Source organism: Oryza sativa, chromosome 9 (assembly GCF_034140825.1).
Source record: "Oryza sativa Japonica Group chromosome 9, ASM3414082v1".
NCBI lineage: Eukaryota > Viridiplantae > Streptophyta > Magnoliopsida > Poales > Poaceae > Oryza > Oryza sativa.
Genome location: NC_089043.1, coordinates 12,933,897 through 12,955,874, shown reverse-complemented (window position 1 = coordinate 12,955,874; position 21,978 = coordinate 12,933,897). Strand labels below are relative to the sequence as shown.

The window sequence follows — 21,978 nt, the reverse complement described above, 5'->3', positions numbered from 1 at the left end:
CACGAGTTTTTTTTTATCTTTACTATTATAAAAATTAAAGATATTTTTGCCAGAATTTTAGTACGTCATCCATGTTGGATTAGGTATCGAGTTAGGTTTTTAATTTTTTTTATCTACTCCCGCGCATTGTCCGACTCGCGAACACGCCACAATCACAGCTTCTGTTTATTTCGGTCTGTTTGTTTTATTTCGGTTTCTATCATTTCTTTTGTTGCAGCTTTTTTATCCCGATCCCAACTGATATCTATTGCACCGCTTTATTTTGTCCATTTATTTTTCAATTTCCGTCTGGTTTTTTTTGGTCCATTTTTTTTTCAGTTTCCGTCTGGGTTTTTTTTGGCCGTTTTATTCCCCGATCTATTCCACCGCGCCATCCGCGCACCTCCTGCCGCTGCCCGGGCCGAACCCTAGCGCCATGCCGCCTTCATGTCGATTGCGCATTATCTACTCTAATTGATTAAAAAATCGATTCCCCGCTCTTCTCTCATCATTTTCTACATGATTTCCCCTTTTGATGCGACTTTTAATTTACCAGATTTAATCTCCGACTATAGGCGATCTTCCCCGGTTGTTTTTATCGTGAGTTTTACCTCTGATTTTGGAAGACGGAAAGAGTAGATCGAGTGGATTGAAAGCCCTCAACCAATTTTGGGAGATCGAGCAAAATTCAGTCAGATTTGATGGGAAAGATCTGCTCCGACGTCGTATGGGCATTGGTCTATCTTTGGGAGGTTAAAGACAATAATCTTCTGAGCCTGCGGCTCTACTTGTTGGCTGGTTCAAAGTGAGGCAGCCTGAGTGGAGGTTACATAATGGCCTAGGGATTTAAAGGAAGGAACGAGTGAGTTTTCGGTTTAAAACGAAGGAATGATTTTCATTAAATTTTTAATTATAATGGATAGCAATCTCAGTGTTAGGATTTTCATTAAATTTTTTAATCATAAAGTATAGTGATCGCAATGTTTCAATCACTAAGAAAACGTATTTACCCGTTGCAACGCACGGGTAATTTTCTAGTAATTAATAATATAGCAGTAATACATTAAATATATAGGATAGGACAGTACAGCTGTTTGTTAGTACTCCTATTAGGGACGGGAAGCGGATAAGTGTTTTTATATATTTTTTTATTTAATTTAAAGAAGAGATAAAGGGAAAAAAAGGAAAAGAAACAAATAGTACTATATCCTCCCGTTCTTCTTCCGCACGATCGAAACCCTAGCCTTGTTCTTCCTCTACGAGACGAGAGACAGAGAGAGAGGTGGATTCCCTGATGTCGCTCCGCCACGCCGTGCTGATGCAGTTGCGGATGCTTCTCCGCAGCCGTCGACCCTTCTCCACCATCAGCGCCACGGACGAGGTAACTGCAATGCTGCCCCTGCCTCCAGTTCATCCTTGTGTGGTTCGATCGAGGGAGATTCATCTATTTAATCTCCCTCTCTCTCGGCTATCTTTCTCTTCTCTTCGGCTGCACTAATTGGGGGAGTCGAATCGATCTGTTTTATTTTCTGCGTTTGCTTTGTTTGGAGATTATATTATAATATGGAGACAATAGCGAGGTGGTCCATCTATATATAATAGGTCAATTAAATAGGTGGTCCACTATAATTTTTTATTATATTAAATTAATTAGCTGGCAATGTTGAGGAGTAAATGCATATCACTGAGAGCAAGTTTAATAGTATAGCCCACTGCTAGCTCCAAATCATCTATAGCCAATATAATAGTCAATTCATACAATAGTTGCTTACTATACTATTAATACATGGTCACACCTATCATACACACATTACGTCTTGGAGTCCGTGCTGCAGCTGACTACAGATCTGCAGCCCGCTGCTCTTCTCTATCTTATTTTATCTCTTTAAAATATATTTATAGTTGGCTTATAGCCTGCTATTGTACCTGCTCTAACAACATTAGCAATGCTGATGACTTTCCGTCCAAGTAGTCTTGGTATAATCTCAAGTGCCGTGCTTCTCTATTGCGATCAACCACTTTATGTCCCATGACAGACCCACCATATCTTGGTGCATTGACAGAGTGCCAATAGCTATGGACGATTTGTGCCGCGGCAAAAAAAAAAATCGTCGTCATCGTCAGACGATGATTCATCCACAAGCCGCTGAAACGAGGAGCGAGGACGACTCATCTTGGATCAAATCAACTGTCAAACCATTATTCATCACAACAAATTAAGTTTTTCCCCTTGCGACGTTGTCAGATCAAATTAAAGAAAAATGTCATTGACCGGAAAAAATCATAACATTGAGGGTCGTCTAGATATTAATCTGCAGATTGATGACACGGTCGTGTAGAGCATTAGCTAGGCCTTCCGTTTTTCCAAATATTTATTCATCATATCGAATTATGTTTTTTATTCCATAAAAACATTGTGAGACCAAAAACATAAAAAAAAAATTCAACAAAGCAAAAACATGGTTGCTAGCAAAAAATTTTACCTGTGCTCGTATAGTTTATACGCACTGTACAAGTGCTTGTACCTGTCACCAATCGTTGCTGCTCGCTGCCGTTGCCTAGTTGAGCGAAAAGCTAATGCCGCCGGCGCTGAGAGAGGAACAGCTCTGTGTGCGTCTGCAGCACTGTGTCCTTCGTTAGATATCATATCGCTGCGCCTTATATAGCCTCACGAACGGGCTCAGTCATGATCTCGCACGCGACTAGGATTACTCGCGATCTCGCGATTGACCAAAGCCCAGTCCCCTCCGCGCGATCTCGGAAATAAATTGTATGGCACCTCATGCCACAAAGCATGGATGGCCGACGACAGGAGTGGCGAAGTGCATGCATGCAGCAACACGGCGGAGACGACTGGATCAATCACTGACAAATATATTTTGACATAGTTTTCACATAAGCAGAGCATTAATGAAATATTCTGCAATCTTCAGGATCCTCAAATCCGAATTGAACTGATGATGTGCAGTGCCTTGGTCTTTCATGTCACCGTCAGCAATTTTTCCCTAAACCTGTATTGATTGGCTGTGTGCTGCATCCAAGCTTTTGCAAATTGCAAACAACACTGAACTTGACAACGTCCAGCGCGATCTGAGCTTCCAGCGCGACCTCCCCTCCGTGATCGCACGTCATAATAACGAACCCGCACAAAATTAGTTGAGAAGGGCCCACCAGTGATGATGTGGCAAATTTTAAAATTTTGGGAACTAAAATTTTAGGCATCTCTCAGAGAAGGGGGTGTTTTATAGGCCAAATTAGTTTTTGGCTGTCCCTAATATAGGATTTTTGGGGCTTTAATTTTAGCCCTTTGTTGGAGATGCTCTCATCAGTTCATTCTAAACTTCAAATTTAGTACTCCCTCCGTCCCTAAATATTTGACATGTCATTGACTTTTTTAAACATATTTAACTGTTTGTCTTATTCAAAAATTTTAAATAATTATTAATTCTTTTCCTATCATTTGATTCATTGTTAAATACACTTTTATGTATACATATAGTTTTACATATTTCACAAAAGTTTTTGAATAAGATGAACGGTCAAACATGTTTAAAAAAGTTCAACGGCGTCAAATATTTAGGGACGGAGGGAGTACTAGCCACTTTTGCTTTGTTTCGCGTTACAAGACGTTTTAGATTTTGAATAGATTTATATATGGATTTATGTATATGTTTCATATATGTATATATCCACATTTACATGAATATTAGTTAGACAAGAGATGAAAAAACCAAAATGTCTTATAATATGTAACAAGAGGGTACAATTGTTGTTCCATGTTAAGATCTATACACCCTCGAATGAATCTCAAGCAATCCAACATAACTCATACTTACGTTGAAGATAAATATATCTCGTTCATGTTTTGCTCATTCGGTTTCTAACTTTGTCAATTTCAAGATGTGTGTGTTATCATAGGGGTAAGTGCACATGTATTGTGAGCGTTGTTTCTTAAAAAATATATATTTACTCAAGAATATATATACCTAGATAGTCAGTGACAAAACAAATGCTCTAAGTGTGCACGTATTGTGAGCGTCGTTTCTTAAAAAAAATTACTCAAGAATATATATACCTAGATAGTCAGTGACAAAACAAATGCTCTTTTGACTGACGTTATTATCTTACATCGACCTTTGCCATTTTTCTCCTTTACAGTACTTTTGGCTGCCTGATGTTCTAAGCAATTAAAGTCACATAGATAAACATTAGTTAACCTACAAAGAAAAGTATCAATACATGTGTCTGCAGCCTTGCACTTTCGAAGTTCAGCTATAATTTTCACCATGTTCAGAGAAAAGAAGAATTACTACCCATGCTGGTGAAACCATTTGATGCCAAGCTATCAATAAAGAGACTAATTAAGAAATTAAAGCCGACCAAGTATAAATATTTGGTACACAGCTGAGACAACAGAAAACACAACTCTCTGGAGGAATTAACAATGGATACAGTCTCAGGTACACTACAACCAAGCAATCTCCTCATCACACATGCACATACATGACCAGGGACAAGTAAGAAATCAATCCATTTCAGCTGTCTGTCTTCAGGCCGGTCGATCACAGATTCACAGTATGCAGGTTCTTTGAAGGAGAAACTCAACAGGGATCGAAACTACAACTAGCTGAAGCAACACCATACATGCAGTACTGCAGCATATGATGAACTGATAAATAAATAAATATATATATATATATATATATATATGTAGCAGATATCTCCAGGCGATGTCGATCAATTGAACGGCAATGGAGACACGCCAGATGACGGTCAGTTCGATGTCATGGTATTAGCTGATGTGGAGTAGTAGGACGCGACGCTCCTGATCGGCGTCTTTGAAGGGCACACCCTGAAAGTAGATCACAAACAAAAGGTTGTTTACATGGACATGCATAGTGATATGTGCATGTAAAATTTTATCCGGTATAGTAAGGATTATTGAACCTGATAGGCTGGCCACTTGCAAATATGCCACTGGAGTTCAGGGCGTTAATAGCACCATCAACCTGAAAATATTTTTAGATAATATAAGTTTTTTATTGAACTAACCAATTATACAATTGAGAAGATATATACAACTCTACTAAGTGCGTACACTCCCAGCCTCTGCATAACTACACAGTGCACATAGCCAAAAACACTCACTCGCACCCTCTTGTTTCAAATTAAAGAATACATGAAAAGTTTATGTGTTATATGGAGATTTCATATTTATGTATATTCTGAATTCCATGTTATACTATATATCTAAGGAATGAGATGTAGGTCTTAATTAAAATGCCATTGAATGAACAAATTATAAATTACAGGTCTGACGGTTATTCTAGTACTAGTTAGCATAATCAAGCTATCTAGTATACCTTTTGTTGATATTTCTTTTTAGAACTAAGTAATGATGAGCAATAGAAGTACAGAATCTTAATTATTCGAGTGTATGTGCATGGCATTTACATATATGCATATAAATGGGCTGTAAGCTAGGACGATCTAAACCAAGAGCTAGTGATCGATTATCGATCATTAAGAAGAACAGCTTGCTTATTAGGATGAGGAAATTAATGAGGATGTTTATTATTACATTGCTCCTACACCATCTACTATACTTAAATTCAAGCCAACCAATGTGCGAAAATTACTGCATTGAGAACTGACATATTTGAGAGAGTCACCTCAGCAAACTCAATAAAAGCTATGCGGGTGGGGTGACCATCATCACCTAACAGTTTTAGGCGGAAAACCTGCATATAATCCATGAAATGGAAGAAAGCGAGATAATTCAGATAAATATATTACGGTACAAAAAATTCAGATAAATATATATGAGATTTGCTCCAGTCCAACAATGCCAATCCTATCCAGGTAGATCCAACGATTAAAAACGATTTGGTACTATGAGGTGCCGATATCTCGAGGTATTTTTTGTTGGACCAGAATAAATCTCAAATATATACAGTGTGTGCTGCTGAAAAATAATTAATGAAGAGGAATATCAATTCATGAGATGATTATATTCTAACCTGACCAAAGTGTTCCTCGCAGAAGTATTTCAAATCTGTTACATTGACCTATAAAAGTTAACAAGGAACTTAATTATTAACATTGGAGACAACTGCTTAATTATTGGAGAATTTTTTCTCAAGGAGGATTAAGGTTTCGCATACACTCTTGTCGATGTTTGTGCAATAGATTGTTCTTGAGCACATCTCCCTCTCAGCTTCAGACTACCGAACAAATTAATTTAAGAGTGAGTACACAACATGTTGAAAATGGGATGATCTATCTTGATTATAAATCATGGCAATAACATGGTTCCTTGGGCTGTACTGACCTGAGGAAGAAAAGAAGGGTTCACAGGCATGATTGCAGTCTTGGAAGGTGAAACCCTAAGAGGGCAAATGCCAAGAACATACCCATCAAGATCCAATGCAGCATAAGCATCACCTGAAAAAAAAAGGGGGCTTCCATGTTATATCTCCAGATTATATTTGTATGAACCTCTCACTTGTATTGATGAAAAACAAGATTCAGGTTTGAAATGTGCCACTTACTCTCATCTTGAAATTCAATAAATGCAAACCTAAGGCCAGATGAGTGATCTCCACAGATGCGGCAATCCACCACCACCTGTTGCAACATATGGACAAATTAAACTAGAGCAACGAATTTTAAGGCGTTTAGGACATTACAAACTAGAGAAAATCATGTTATTTTAGATTGCTCCCAGCATAGCACGAAGCGATTATTCGTTTCACTTAAAATCTAACTTTATGAAAACACTATCTTTACTAGCTAGAACCAAATAATTAAGAGGACCCTGTTATAAACAAAAATCTTCTGAAGTAAACATGCATGTCCATAAAATTTTACAAACTGGCATATACATACTTCTAAAGAGTACGTTCCACCACCTGATTCAAGCCTTTCAAAGGATAAAAAAGAAATTAGTGCGTCACATGAACATAATTGTGCTTGGCACTTGCAAATGATGATGCTTTGGTTACTATATACATATGCATATGAATGATATATATCACAATATCAAAAGTTTTTCATATATATCGAAAGCAGTCTTACTCAATCACCATACATATCACAGTTATATACCTAGAAAACTAGTGAAGCTAAGTGTGCGCGTGTTTATATAAACGCTTGCATCTACACTGTGTTTCGCAAAAAGAAAAGGATAAAAAAAATAGTGGAGCTAAAAAAATGTTTACTCAGGCACATATATATACACATGGGAAGGAAGAGGCGTACGCTGCAATAGCTCCCGAACAGTTCAGCTAACATGTCCTCAGTAACCTGAAACACACAAATGCATACCATTATTATCTTTCAGAAACAAATGAAGTGTCACACATTATATTTGGATGTGACAAATTACTCCATATATGCAAGCCATAGAAAATAAAATTCATCGCATTGCAATCCATGGAAATATCAGTATCTTACAGTATGGTCTATATCACTGACAAATATTGTTCTTCTCACAAACTCTTCCTTCTGGGCCCTTCGCACCCTAGAAGAAAACGGGGCTGATCTTCCTTGTCTGGAGAAGTTTCTACTACCCCTCCTCTGTAAAAATGTAGTCAGTAGATAGGAATTAATTAATTAGGGACCTCAAAATTTTAGGAATTTGTCTAAGATGGAATATATATGATGGCACCGTAATATAATACTGCCTCCGTTTTTTAATAGATGACGCCGTTGATTTTTTCTCACATGTTTGACTATGAGTGATAAAACAACTCATAGCAAAATAAATTATAATTACGTAAATTTTTTGAATAAGACGAATGGTTAAACATGTGAGAAAAAGTCAATGGCGTCATCTATTAAAAAATAGAGGGAGTATATAGTAGATCATAGTGAGAGAGAGAGAGAGCATTAGTGACATATATATGCACCATGTATGCATCCATGGAACTTTAGGAAAGTAGCTATTCATGGCCAAAAGAGGGGGAAAAAGGACGAACCAAAAGTGGAAACGGACTAAATAGGAAAAGATCTAATTAAGACAAAGAAGAAAAAGTCCCAAACCAAGGGGAAAGACTATTTCAGTTTCCACCCTGCCTGAAGAACCAAAATCAAATCAAGCATCTAAAGATTGAAGTAGTTTCTTTCATGTGACCGTCACATCAAACCAGATAATATCACAGATCATGCCCCCAAACATGGATCTATCTCCCCTAAAAATTGAACCCTAGAAAAAAAATGCATGATATCTCTGTCTCTTTATATATATATATATATATATATATATATATATATATATATATATATATATATATATATATATATATATATCTTTATATATATATATATATATATATATATATATATATATATATATATATATATATATCATGGAATGAATAATAATCACCAACAAGAGAGAAGTACTCAAGAGAACGAGTCCTCTCGAACACAGATTCTCTCAAAAGCCTTCTTTTCTATTAATAATATATAGAGAGGTGCCATGTGTCCAACACAAATTCTCTCAAAGCTTTCTTTTCTATTAATAATATATAGAGGTGCCATGTATCCTAGTCCTCTCGGGCAGGTTCTCTCAGTCTCACTAGTTTTCTTTTGAGTATTGCTACACGTATTAATTTTCTTTTACAAAACTCTTACAAAAAATGATCTCAACCGTTCAAGTTAGATAGATGGAAGTTATAGAAAATCTAGATATACTCACAGCGTAACACGTTGATGTTAGTAAGAGTTTAGTAAAACAAAATTTAGTACGTATGCATAGAATTTTCCTTTTCTTGTCTTCAATAATAGATGATAAACCCTCCTTGTATTCAAATGTACAAAGAGAGAGACACTCAAAGCATGCAACAACTCCCTCTTGTCTTTCTTGCAGCTCACAGTAAATAAGCAACCACCTCGATCTGACGCTATCCCTATACCAAAAACATAAACCCCCTCCCCCACCGATCTGCGCCTCTTCGCCCTGATTTTCAACACATGCAACTACCGCCACCCGAAAAGGAAAGCGTAAACCCAAAAAACTGTAAACCAAGACGCCACGAACAAGATTGAAACGAGAAATAATCGAAATCGAAATCGAAATCAAAATCATACGAACACGATTGAAACGAGAAATCGAAATCGAAACCAAAATCAAGTTTCATCGACGATTTGTGATCTGAAAGAGATCGAAGGAAGAAATTACGGAGTGCAAGAAGCGGCTCTTGCTTACACTCCAGTGGCGGGTGGAGGAGATGCCATTCCCGCTCCCCGGCGATCTTCTCCGGCGGATCGAGGCGGCGGCGGTGAACTCCGGCGCGTCCGGGTTGAGGCGCTCCGAGACGACGACGACGAGCTCCTCCGGCGCGCCGTCGTGGCCGTCGCCGTAGCCGTAGCCGTAGCCGGTGAGACCATCAACGCCTCGCCAGAACCCCTCGTAGACGAACTCCGGCGCGTCCGCGGAGAGCTTCGTCCTCCTGGCGGCGTCGTCGTCGTCGGCGGCGGCGGCGTGGCGGTGCCACCGCGGCACGAACTCCTTCGCGTTCGGGTTGAGGCTGCGCCCCGCCGCCGCCACCACCACCCTCGAAGTCCTCGCCTCCTCCGCTCCCATCACCTCCATACGGTCTCCGACTCTCCGTCCGGCTGCGGCTGCGGCGGCGGCGATCGGCGGCGGCGACGAGGTCGAGAGCGCGAGATCGCGAGGAGGGGGAGGGGAGAAGAGTTGGTAGATTTGGCACTACGACGATGTGAACGCGGCGTGCTTTATATGCTACAACCGCAAGCGCGAGCGCCTCACCCTCAGTGACGCCCTGCGCCGCCACCGGTGGCCACGCACGCCACACTCACCGACAGGTGGGGTACGCGAGGATGTGGGCCCCACTGTCAGCGACCGCGGTGGGTCGGTGAGCCGGTCGGGAGGTCCCACCGGTCGGCGAGAGGAAGAGTTCCGTCTCTCTGTTTGGCACGCGACAGCTGTGGAGGAGGGGTGTGGGGGCGGGGTGAGTTGCTGACGTGTGGGCCCCACGGGTGGCGTGGGCCAGGGCGGTCAGCGAGAGGCGCGGGTCGGGTCGCGTGTGCGGTCTCCGAGGTCAGGAAGTCCATCTGACTAGGTCAATGACACTAGGGGCCAACCAGGGGGGTGGGGGCCCTTATGTCAGTGATGACGCGAGCGCTCTTTACTGTCGTTTTGGTTTTTCTCGTGACGAGAGACGCTATGCGTGCGTCTCGTTTGGTCGTCTGGAAAAGCGAAAAAGAAAAAAAATGGGGGAAATGAGATTAGTTTTAGGTTGGAGTGCATTGATGCAGTATAAATTTCTGAGATAGATTTAATGATGCCAAAGAACCATTTTGATTTGGAGTAATCCATATCCATTTTATCTGCAAAGCTAGCTAAGGCTAGAATGATATCATGACGGGATAAATCATCTCCATATATACTGATATATTATTACTATTTCTGGTGTTGTCTCTGTTTCAAAAAGGAGTTCACTTTTCTACACAAAATGTGGAAACGTAACTATGGAAACTCATCTAGAAAAATAAATCTTTTTAGGACAAGGGTAGTAGCTAGTTTTAGGAAGATAGCATCCATCAATATATGTAGGGATAAAAACATAGTGTACTTAGACGTACGGTTATAATCATACTATATCTTACACCGTACACTTTTGGATATATACACGGATGTCGGAAATGATATGGGAGTGGAACAGCTCGATTTATGAACATGTCGAAATTATCGGATAGGCCGGCATGCATTAAATAATGATGCCAGTTATGCTCCCATCCACGTGCTTGGAGGGCCTCGGAAGTTAAAAAGAGCAATAAGCTACTTGCTTAGGCTCTCTTTATTTGGGCTTAGATTTATTGGCTTGGCTTTTCAAGTCAACCTTTTGGCTTATATGTTTTATAAGCCGGTCGATTATTTAAAGTCCTAATATTTTAATTATTTAATGCTTGAGTCATACCTCCACTTTGATCACGTAAACCAAAAAAGCTTCTTCAACAATGAGATCGCAGGACAATTAATGCATTCTGTTGAAGAAAATGATGGAGCTTTTGGTTTATATGGCTTTAAAAAAAACCAAACAAAAAACTTGCTTTGTTGGTTAGGAGTAGACTTTTTATCTTATAAGTTAGCTTATAAGTCTAAAAAAATCCTAGACTATGATGGTGTGAGATTCGGTCATGTAGTATGGTGATATAATCTAGAAATCTGTTAATCCGAATATCGGTTTTAGATAATAGTACGAGTTTTAGATAACCTAAAAAAGTATTAGGTAACCCATTCACCCGTTTTTAAGATAAAAGCATATCCTATTTAATTTAATATTCCTGGTGTTAGAAAAAATACTTGCCATATTTGGTAGAAACGGCTGAACGGTCAAGAAAATATCCGATCCGTTTTTATCCCTAAATACACATGTAGAGTCATCAGCAGCAACTGCCATTATTCTAGCTGCCGTTATCAGCTGCGCTGTAACCTGAAATGAATCTTATCTCTAAAACCTGGTGATCTTTATTTTCTTTTAGAGAGACATTTGAGGGGAAACTGATCTTTTATCAAGGAAAAGTATCATCTTAATTGGGATCATCTATATGCCTTAGTGCTTTACAATGAAGACAGTGCATCATATAATGCATGGTAATTATGTTTTTTCAGTTAATTTGTATGCATGATCTTTACCTTCTTCTTTTTTATTTGTGTGAAATGGGCAAGAATCACTTTGGGAACCAGCATCCGGCCGCCTTGAACAGCTACAGGGGCTGCTCGTCGACACACAACAAGTGGTGGATCAAGAGCCATGTCGTAGATAATTAAACCATGTATATTCCCTCCATACTTGAATTAGAAGTCGTTTTGGGTGTCACTGGTGTTTTCACAAAGAATGTCGCGGCACGCTCAGAGGATAGAAGGTGGATGTGTTTGCCCCTGCGTGCGCATGCTCGCCGTCCGCAGTAATCATGCGCATTAATAGCGCTTGTTCATTACACTCGCCGCCCAGACTGGGTGCGGCTGCCTAACCAATCTAACTATGAACAATTCTTGTAAAAGGAAACCCGCAGCCTCATTTAATAAGGGCAAACATGGAAGAATACCCCTTAATTAATGATTCCTTGGTAAGCACAATCCTGTCCAAAACGACTTCTAATTCGAGTACGGAGGGAGTAAATGTTAAGGATGTGTCATAAGTGGGTTTTGTCTCGACTCTAGGAACTATCCACCGAAAATGATGGATGGGCAAGCATATGAGGATGCTCTCAACCACAATATTATAAACTAGTATAACAAACATAAAGGAGAAAGAGAGTAAATTGCATATTGTTTTTTTCTTTTGGGGGGGGGGGGCGACCGGAGATTCATTAATCACGGTCAGGGTTACAATCTTGGATTAAGATATCCCTAAGTCCAGGTGGGGTTATAAGGGGGTTATAAGCCACTCCACCGCCCGAGAGTTCTGGGATACCATCCGGGCACAAGCATGTGCTACCCTATTACAATTTCGGCTAATAAAATGTAAATTGAAGTCTATGAAGCTCTTGCTGAGGATCTCCATCTGTGTAAGCAGAGCTGAGATTTCTGAGCATTGGTGTGCTCTCATCTCCCATAAACCAGTAAGGACTACGCGTGGCTACTTTTGGTTGATCCGCATCGTCAAACAACCGATACGTACTAAAAGGGGGATAAAATCAACTGTTCCCTCTCATACAACAACAAAAGAAAAAAAAGATATGCCATGAACGGTGGTAAAAAAAACTAATCATTGCCCCTGAGCCTTACTAGTGCAAATAAAAAGAGGAGGGTAGGTTAGGTTGATGTGATGGCTAATTTATACAATAATATCTTAAAGCCCTAATAGAGCCCGAGTAACCTGATCGATCTAATATGCACTAAAAGGGGTTCGTAACATAATCTGCTGCCAAGCTACACTACCAGTGAGGAAGGACTGTGCGACTAATGCATAATTTAGTCAAACTTTTTAAACTCGATCCGTCAAATACATGAAATTGAGCCCTACTTAGGCTCTGTTTGTTCCCTAGGGTTCCCAACTCCCCACCCTCATTTTGCGCGCGCACGTTTTTCAAACTACTAAACGATGTGTTTTTTTAAAAAAGTTTCTATACGAAAGTTGCTTAAAAAAATCATATTAATCTATTTTTGAAAAAGAATAACAAATACTTAATTAATCATGCGTTAATACAAACATCGTTTTACGTGCTAGCTCAACCCTCCTCCTGAACAGAGCCTTAGTTCTGTTTTACAAGTACTATCATAGTATCATTAATTTATTATATTTCTAAAATTATTTAAATATAGAATTGGTAGTAAAATTTTAGGAAATTTGATCCAAACTTATTCTTTAAAATAAAATATTTATAACCACAGAGGCACAGAGAGGGAGTAGTTATGAAGAGCAAAGACTTATATACAAGAAAGGAAAAAGATAGAATGAAATCCCTGTGACATGGGCTCCACCGTTCATCTGGCCCAGGAATTGTTCCCGCGTGGGCGGAATCCGGCCCTGGTTAGGCGGAAACCCAGGCCCATCCACTTCCGGTGGGCCGAGATTCCAGCCCGGCCCGAATACGTGGATGGGCCAAAATTGGGGTCAACCCAAACGAGGCTAAAATCGCCAAATCCCTTCTTCTTCTTCTTCTTCTCTCTCCGACCCTCTCGTTCACCGGCGACGGCGGCGCTACGACGGCCGGCGGGCTCCCGTACTCCGCTTCCTCCTCCTCCTCCTCAGGTTTCGTGGTCGTGCGCTCTGTTCAGCTCCTCTCCCTTTTTACGGTTTTTGCCGCTGCGATTTCTGCTGCGATGAGCTCGCTCGCCCGCGCTCTTAGAGCGCGTCTCGATCGCTTCGATGTGGTCTGGGGACAAAGGAGTGATGCTGGGAACGAAGGGTTCGGGTGGTGGGGATGTGGGAGAATGGCTACTAGTGCTAGGTTTTGGGGGGTCGATTTGGAAGGGTTTGGTTCATGGGAGATTGGGGAAGAGGGGTGGGGATCTGGTAGATGCAGATGATGAAGAGGGGCTCATATTTTGATTTAGCTTTTAGCAAATATATAAAGTATATAGCGAAATGCACTCACATTTCATTCATTTCCTTCTGTTTGTTTGTGCATTTCAGTGCGCTGGTGAAATTGATAAGAGGCTGTTGGAACTTGGAAGCTGTATAGTTCAGGTCGTCATGGCTCATCAAAAGCGTGAAGCAACCAGCGACAACGGCGGTGGCGATGAAGAGTGGGCATCAAAACGCCCCAAAGTTGTCGGCGCTGCTGCTGAAAAGGAGCACATTCTGACATCTGACGCTTCGCATGAAACGAATGGCGATGAAGCTCAAGGAGGAGATGCCTCTCGAAAGGAAAACACGGTGTCGACAAACCCGTGTGTTTCAGATGAGAAAGCAGCAACCAACTCGAATGTTTCAAGTGGCCATGGGGTGATTTTGACTAGTGTGGAAGCTGATGCTGCAGAAGACAAGGGTTGCAGGCATACTATGGAAGATGCATGGGTGCTGCTTCCTGATGCTAGCATGGAATCTCCGGGAAACCTGAGGTCTGCCTCTTTCTGTTCAGTTTAACTCCTAGCATCCAATACTTGCAGCCTGATGTGTAGCTTGATGCAGGTGCGCTCATTTCGCAATATATGATGGACATGGTGGTCGCCTGGCTGCAGAGTATGCACAGAAACATTTGCATCAGAATGTTATTGCAGCAGGATTACCACGTGAGTTGGTCTGTTTACATTATCTGCTTCCTTTCAATGTTTTCACTATTCATGTTCTATCTGAACTTCTGTTTTCCTCACTGAGTGATAGTTTAGTGTTAGCAAAATTGCGCATTCATTGTTTCTCTATTTTTCTTTTTTTTATCATATGGGAGTATTCCATCATTAGATTTATGTTTTATTTCCTCTTATGCTACCTTCCATTAATGAGTCATTTCAGTTAGGTCCGTCACTTGATTTATTTCAATGGTATCTCTAGATTAATCCCTTTTTTGCTTGAATGCAATGCACACAGTAATTTGGTTTGTGAGTTACCTAATAGTAATTAAAAATGGATTTACAGATGGATGTTAAAGCTGCAAAGAAGGCCATCATTGAAGGTATTTATTACATGAATCTTAGTTACTTGCTGATAACTGTAGACTAGGATTACACTTGTTGATTTTTGATGGCTAAGATTATTCCCCTGGTCAGCTAAACTGTCCTATGTACTGTACATAGACACATTGACCTTGATTCCATTAGCATCCCATATACTCCCTCTATTCAAGTTTGTCTGTCATATTTTGGCCTGACACAAAGACCAAGGACAGCAAACATGCTTATCATCTTCCTAATCTACTCCCAGGCCAATGGGTCAGCATGCCTATTGTAACAGCCCATGCATGCATGATGATCGCAGCGGAACCAATGATCTGTAGCCAATTGTAAATGCGATTAATTTCACATGCATGCAACGGGCAGTGCTCCTGAGGCGTCCATGCAGTGGCTGATTAATTTCACGTGCGAACTGAAACGGCCAGCACGTCGGACGAGATGCAACTGCATGCCAACTGCAAATGTGACGATCAAACTTGAAAATCAGTTTTTTTTTTAAAAAAAATGATGATCAAACTTGAATGGAGGGAGTACTTTATGATGATGAGTCCAGGTGCAATCCTTTAGTTTTAATTTCACTGTCTGGTTTGGTAGAAGAAATATATTGTTTATGGAAAACGACAACAGGCATTGCCATCTTACGTGTAGTTCCAGTGCTAAGAGGAACACAATTTCAATTCCAAGCTTTCTCTGTTTATTATTGTTTTTCCTTCATATTAGCATATTCCCTGTAAGAAAATGATGTGCTACAAAAAAAATTCTTACAAACTTTTTACCAGTACTGAAATGGTACACTTTCGCATCTTTTATTTTCCATCAACCAACTTATTAAATCAAACAGTTGGCATTTTAAAAGAATCTTACGTATAGCACTACTCTTCTCTGTACTTACTATATCTATCTCTCCACACATTTGATGTTTCAAGCTCTTTAATTTCCGTTCAGTAAGTATTTATTTTCCATCGGTAATTAGTACATTACTGATACACCAACTGATTTTATGCTCTGGTACTTACTTTGTTGGATCTTTTCAGGTTTTCGTAGAACTGATGAGTGCTTACTGCAAGAAAGTACTAAAGGTACGAGGATATATTCATATCTAGGCAGAAACCATGGAATAAAATTTTAAAAATATTTGAAAAATATCACATATGGCTAAGGTGATATTAGACAATCATACAAAATATCAAGATGAAACTCCTCTCCATCTATGAGATAGGAAATCGAGAAACAGTGAAAAACAAAATAACAAAAAAACAGGTATAGTGTTTCTTCATTGCCATTGTTAATTTTATATCTCACAAACGAAGTCTGAATTTGTTGTTAAAAATTTTGTATGGTTGTCTAATTACATCTTCCCTACATTTGTGATTTTCCTTATATATTTTCTGAACTTCCATGCAAAAGTTTCCAGCTAAGTTGTAGGTTCCACTACATATTTTCCCATATCTCCATTACTCTTCTGCAATATCCAATTCGTGTGGAAAAGTTGGCCTGCACATTTACCATAGACCTCTGCTTTACAGTCACCTCTGACCCAATATAGTGTTTATGGCCCAGATAAGAATAATATCTGGCCATTCTACTATATTGGCTGAAAATTGTTATTGCAAATCTACTTAATGTTCTGCATTGTTATCAGTTACCTGACCATAAATAGCCTTCTTTGGTGGTTAAAATTTGTAGCTAGTGGTTCGTAGTGTATAGTTTAGCTGATGCTGTCAACAAAATGCATATAATGAGATAATTATTTTGGTGAGCAGCAGAGCTAATTAGAGATACTAAAGGTCTGCTCAAATTGTCTCCTTTTCCTTCTGCTTGGACAAGGAGAGATATTTATTATTTAATCAGATTGGATTTCATTCGACTTTCCTATTTCACAACAATAAAAGGAATACATTTCTGTTTTGGTGACAACTAATAATAAACATTGTATTGTGCCCAGCATTGAGGTAGATTTTGAAACTCTATTATGTAAATTTTGTTAGTTTCATTTTTGTTTCATATGATTTTTTACTCTATACTACTGAATTTCTACCTATTTCCTTATTATACTATAGGAAACTGGCAAGATGGTGCAACAGCTGTCTGTGTCTGGGTCCTGGGGCAGACGGTTAGTTTTCAGTAACAAGGGAATTTTGTGTACTCATAATATTTTCACATTATTATATTTTTGGATTTTGACTTTGGGAGTATCGATAGTGACAAGATTTAAGAGGTGATAGAAATGTGTTGGTGCTTACTTTCAGCCCTCTTAGTTAGAGGTTCTCGATGGTTCATGAGGGCCCATATTTTATATCGTGATCATCTGCATGTCATTTCTTGCTGAGTTGTTTAAATCATGTGGTTTACTGTACGTAGGTCCAATCTACTTTTTATTTGTATAAGCTTAAATCATGTGGTTTACTATTTTGTTTCTTTCAATGCTATGTGCTTTGGTTTCAGCTCTGTGCTCTATAGTTTTAAATTTTGAACTACTGGATCACAACTGTTCTATTGTTTATGTAGTGAAATATATTGTCGATTATGTGATTGTTGTTTATTTTATTTTTGAAAAAAAGGTGGTTGTTGCAAATGCTGGAGATGCTAAAGCTGTATTAGCTCGTTCCACATCAGCTGATGGTGAAGGTGCAGTGGATGATGCCAAAAGTCAACTGAAGGCTATTGTTTTGACCAGAGAACATAAAGCAATCTTTCCACAAGAACGTGCTCGAATCCAAAAGGTAACTTGTTGCTTTACTTTCAACATTTATTTCAGTTTTCCTGCCAAATTTCATCTCAGTTTCGTTTTGAAAGTTTAAAATGTATATTCTGTTTTGTGCACTGTTATTTAATATAATGAAGTCCTTTCTTGCTCTAGATTTTCCAATGTAATCATGCTGCATGCACCGTAACCTGTTAAACCTAATCTGATTATGCTACACAACTGCAAATATGAATGTAGCTCTGCGTTGTTAATATCCGTTTTCATTATGGGTTATTCCTTGAACAACTTAATGCATTTGTGCTTCAATCATATGCCGGTGATTACCCTACTTTTATGTGGTTTCAGTTAGCTTGTTTATATTATGAGTATGTTATCATTTCTTGATTTATTGCTTTGCAAAAGGTTTCAGATCCTTTTTTGATTTGCTTCATGTCGTTTATTTAGTTTAGTCCCTTGTGGTTTTGATGAATTGGCAATTACTATATGAGCTTGTTAGTTCTATCATTATATTTTGATTTTGATTTTGATTTGTGTTGACTCTTGATTCATTTTAACATGTTTTCCCTACAAAGGCTGGAGGATCTGTTGGCCCTAATGGCAGATTACAAGGTCGCATTGAAGTATCTAGAGCTTTGGGTGATCGTCAGTTTAAGAAGGTTTGCTGTTGCAGATACATTTCTCATAAGCAGTTGTGCACATTTCCACATTGCTTTTTGAACCAACTATGAAGTGTCAGATTTCTGGCTATATGCTAGCACTGTTGTTTCAGCTAACGTTCGACCCTATTAACTGCTGGGGATTTAAGTTGTAAACAGACGTTGTGGAAGCTTGCTAGCATGTTTTAGGTCTTTGCGAGGCTGCAAGCCTTCACAAAATTATGATACTAGTATATTTCCCTGTTTCTCTGTTCATCTCTTTGTCTGGATAATTGGATAAACTAACAGTGGCTTTCTCGATATGGCAAACCTAACAATGTGCCATTTGCATATATTGAATTATAGTAGTGTATGAATTCTGTTGGGCAACTGGCCATGCCTGGTCTTGTGAAGTTCTTTCAAAGATAAAATGTGAAATCCTATGTTCTTTTGACATGCTTTTGGAAAGCCTGCTTTAGCCATAGGAAATTGCTACATTTTTATATTACGATCTCTTATGTGCCCCACTCTGCAGGTTGGGCTGATTGCTACACCAGACGTCCACTCCTTTGAAGTAACGAGAAAAGATCATTTTATTATTCTTGGGTGTGATGGCTTATGGGGAGTACGTCCTTTTTCTCTTCTCCCCTTTATCGCCAATCGTTCTTGTGGTCTGCTTCAGTAATATACTTTTTCCGTGTTGTTTTAACATGTGCTGTAAATGGATGTGCCAGGTATTTGGACCAGGTGATGCTGTTGAATTTGTGCAGAATCAATTGAAGGTGCTGTTTGTTTCTGTTATTTGCATCTCCAAGTGCATTCGTTTCCTTTCCCCACTACTCCATCTAACAGCAATTATCTACCGTAGTGAAAGCATTTATGATCAGATTACGCTGGCACACAAAATCTAAAGCCATGTGACCCGATTATGATTGAATTTAATACGATCAATTCCGCAAAGCATTACTCTCTCTGTTCCAAAATATAGCAACCTAGGATCGGAGAAAACATATCCTAGGGGGCCTATTTATTTTAAGTTGCTATATTTTGGGATGGATGAAGTATATGAACACCAAATTTCTCAACCCTAAAACTTTGTTCAACCGTCAATCATTGCAGGAGACCTCGTCAGCGACTCTGGCAGTGCGGCGGCTCGTGAAGGAAGCTGTTCGTGAGAGGCGTTGCAAGGACAACTGCACTGCCGTGCTGATCGTCTTCAAGCACTAGAATTCTTTTCACCCACTGCGACCGTTTTCGTTTTTTCACCAAGCTGAACTGGGGAAACGAATCATCTGACAACGAACAATATCTAGTTCTATTGTTACCTTATCCTGCACTGCGACGTTCTGGCCGTGTCTGTATTGTGATCGAGACCCTTGTGCACTGCTGTAGCCGTGTATGTATTGTGATCGAGACCTTTGTGCACTGCTGTAGCTTATGCGGTTATGCCACCTCTGGAATGAATGAAATATTGGAGCCCCTCCACTCCAAAATATAGCTTTATAGTACGAGATTAGATACAACCTAACAACGGATTTGAATAGGTTCTTTGTTCAGATTCGTTGCACTATGGTATGACTAATCCAGTAAATTAGGTTGCTATATTTTGAGATTTTTGAGATGGAGGGAGTATTTTTCTAGATATTGGAGTAATTCCTGGTACTACTAGATTTTTATAAAGTTGCTGTATTCCCAAGGATCATAGATCTGCATTGTCAATTTGCGCCTTTTTTCCCCTGAGATGTGCAAATGAAACCACGTAATGTGCGGTGCCAATGGTCAAACAAGCAGCCTGGTCCTCTGGTTGTTGTAGGGTTTTCATTTTCTGCCACCTGCAACCTTGTATACCGTGTAAATCGAAGTAGTTTCAGTACCTTTCCCATTTTGTACCGCAATGCAACAACTTGAAAGAAGACGACTTGCTCTCGACTCGACGTAACAATACCGTACACCAGGCAATGGGGTGATCGTCTGAGTCTCCTTTAAAGCAAGTTTAATAATATAGTCAGCTATTAACCTTAAAAACTACTAAACATTATCTATAGCCACTTATTATACAATAGTTAGTTGTAAATATATATTGTATCATTAATAACTAATTCCCCGAAAAAAAAAACTAATCCCCCGAAAAAAAAACTAATCCATACATCTCTCATAGTTTATTAGAGGTCATGTTGTAGCTGGCTGTACATATGTAGCTTGATTTTCTTCTCTCTTTTACATAAGCACAAATCCGATGTTACAACATGTACAACCCGCTTACGTTATCTACTGTACTCACTATAAGAGCAAGTTTAATAGTATAGTCCACTACTAGCTCCAAATTATCTGTAGTCAATATAACAGTCAATTCATACAATAGTTGCTTATTATACTATTAATACCTAGTCTCACTTGTCATACACATATTACGTCTTGGAGTCCGTGCTGCAGCTGGGTACAGATCTGTAGCCCGCTGCTTTTCTCTCTCTTCCTTTATCTTTTTAAAATATGTTTATAGCTGGCCTATAGCTTACTATTGTACCTGCTCTAATGGCGATAGTAGGAGTATCAACTTTAATTATGACTTAATCAACGATCACTTCTCCCGGATTGCATTGGTAGAAGAGGAAATACATCGCCTTGACTTAAATATGAGAGTTCTAAAAATAATAATTGAAATATCAGGTCGTTGTCCCTAATCAATGCATCTGGTATAGGTCAGCAGTATCCTCCATACCCAAAAACTCTCCCCTCAACAAGGGCTTCTTTTTAGAAATTAAAATACGATGAAATTATTTGATATCCCTAGGAGTTTACTTTATTGGACAATATCACACCGAACGATACAACTACCAATCAACGATATAAATGCATTGGTTCTTTGAATTGTTGACAAATTGGAAACACTAGAAATATTTATATTTATGGATGGATTGAGTATACGTTAGTATACTAATATGCTGGAAATCTCTAGTAATGTTAATTTCTTACTAGTAGAACACCTGTTAATTAGTCAAATTATGAGCATATCTAATATATGGAGAGAACATATACCAGTACGCTCATATTTAAAAGTATTAATAATATACTTTGTGGTAAATCAACGATAAAGTTTAATATTTGACTTGGTTTCTTAAGATATGGTGTCAATCCAGTTTACAGGAGATACTCATATAGATAGTGTGTGCATATACGTATATAGGGGTAAATGTGCATGAGTTGTGGACGTCTGCATTTGCACTGTGTTTTCACTCTTTTTAAAAAATAAGCGTCAGCCTTATAAAAGTTAGTGGAGTTACTATTATTTTGATCCATGTTAGCATAATGCCCACGCAGCATTTTCCATGGGAAATTTGGGTCATCTCGGAATACTAACTTCATTTTAATAGACAAACACCAAATACCAATGTTCTGAACAAATAAAACTAGACACCTTGCATTGTGCTCCCCATGATGTTAGAAAATGTGCCATCGAACTTCTATTTTAACATCTGCTAATATTTTCCCTCAATCCCATATTATTACAAGGGATACAATACGTTGAAAATATCTCAAAATCAACTTTAAAATTAAATTTAAAAATTCAA

At 39.1% G+C, this 21,978-nt stretch overlaps 2 protein-coding genes and 1 pseudogene across 4 annotated transcripts; 1 reads left to right on the top strand and 2 right to left on the bottom strand.

Annotated features, from left to right (window-relative positions):
- Positions 1–2,152, bottom strand: part of LOC136351795 (uncharacterized) — a 72,396-nt pseudogene extending 70,244 nt beyond the window's left edge.
- A 2,176-nt stretch (positions 2,153–4,328) lies between these two features.
- Positions 4,329–9,726, bottom strand: LOC4346693 (polyadenylate-binding protein-interacting protein 8). 3 transcript variants are annotated; one of them, XM_066303915.1, is made up of 10 exons: positions 9,164–9,726; positions 7,435–7,557; positions 7,240–7,284; positions 6,531–6,606; positions 6,311–6,423; positions 6,144–6,203; positions 6,000–6,047; positions 5,635–5,720; positions 4,927–4,988; positions 4,329–4,831 (listed from the first exon to the last, which is right to left on the bottom strand). In XM_066303915.1, exons 1-9 carry the CDS (start codon positions 9,575–9,577, stop codon positions 4,964–4,966), a joined length of 990 nt encoding a protein of 329 aa, XP_066160012.1. In that variant the 5' UTR covers positions 9,578–9,726; the 3' UTR covers positions 4,329–4,831; positions 4,927–4,963. The 3 variants fall into 3 exon arrangements, with proteins under 3 accessions (XP_066160012.1, XP_066160011.1, XP_015611353.1); XM_066303914.1 differs by having other exon boundaries at positions 5,652–5,720; XM_015755867.3 differs by having other exon boundaries at positions 5,652–5,720; positions 9,191–9,725.
- A 3,887-nt stretch (positions 9,727–13,613) lies between these two features.
- On the top strand, positions 13,614–20,084 carry LOC4346692 (probable protein phosphatase 2C 67). Its single transcript, NM_001422724.1, has 11 exons — positions 13,614–13,706; positions 14,091–14,518; positions 14,589–14,697; positions 15,033–15,069; positions 16,102–16,146; positions 17,128–17,180; positions 17,629–17,790; positions 18,347–18,430; positions 18,945–19,034; positions 19,144–19,191; positions 19,529–20,084. The coding sequence occupies exons 2-11, from the start codon at positions 14,151–14,153 to the stop codon at positions 19,634–19,636; spliced, it is 1,104 nt and encodes a 367-aa protein (NP_001409653.1). The 5' UTR covers positions 13,614–13,706; positions 14,091–14,150; the 3' UTR covers positions 19,637–20,084.
- The last annotated feature ends 1,894 nt before the right edge of the window (positions 20,085–21,978 follow it).

Excerpts from the sequence above, each read along its gene's own strand:
- LOC4346693 (XM_066303914.1), bottom strand. The coding sequence starts at position 9,577 with ATGGAGGTGATGGGAGCGGAGGAGGCGAGGACTTCGAGGGTGGTGGTG. Across the intron at positions 7,285-7,434 it reads TCAGTGATATAGACCATACT|GTTACTGAGGACATGTTAGC; the intron begins GTAAGATACTGA and ends TGTGTGTTTCAG. Across the intron at positions 4,989-5,651 it reads CTTTTATTGAGTTTGCTGAG|GTTGATGGTGCTATTAACGC; the intron begins GTGACTCTCTCA and ends AAATATTTTCAG.
- LOC4346692 (NM_001422724.1), top strand. The coding sequence starts at position 14,151 with ATGGCTCATCAAAAGCGTGAAGCAACCAGCGACAACGGCGGTGGCGAT. Across the intron at positions 14,519-14,588 it reads GAATCTCCGGGAAACCTGAG|GTGCGCTCATTTCGCAATAT; the intron begins GTCTGCCTCTTT and ends AGCTTGATGCAG. Across the intron at positions 16,147-17,127 it reads ACTGCAAGAAAGTACTAAAG|GAAACTGGCAAGATGGTGCA; the intron begins GTACGAGGATAT and ends ATTATACTATAG.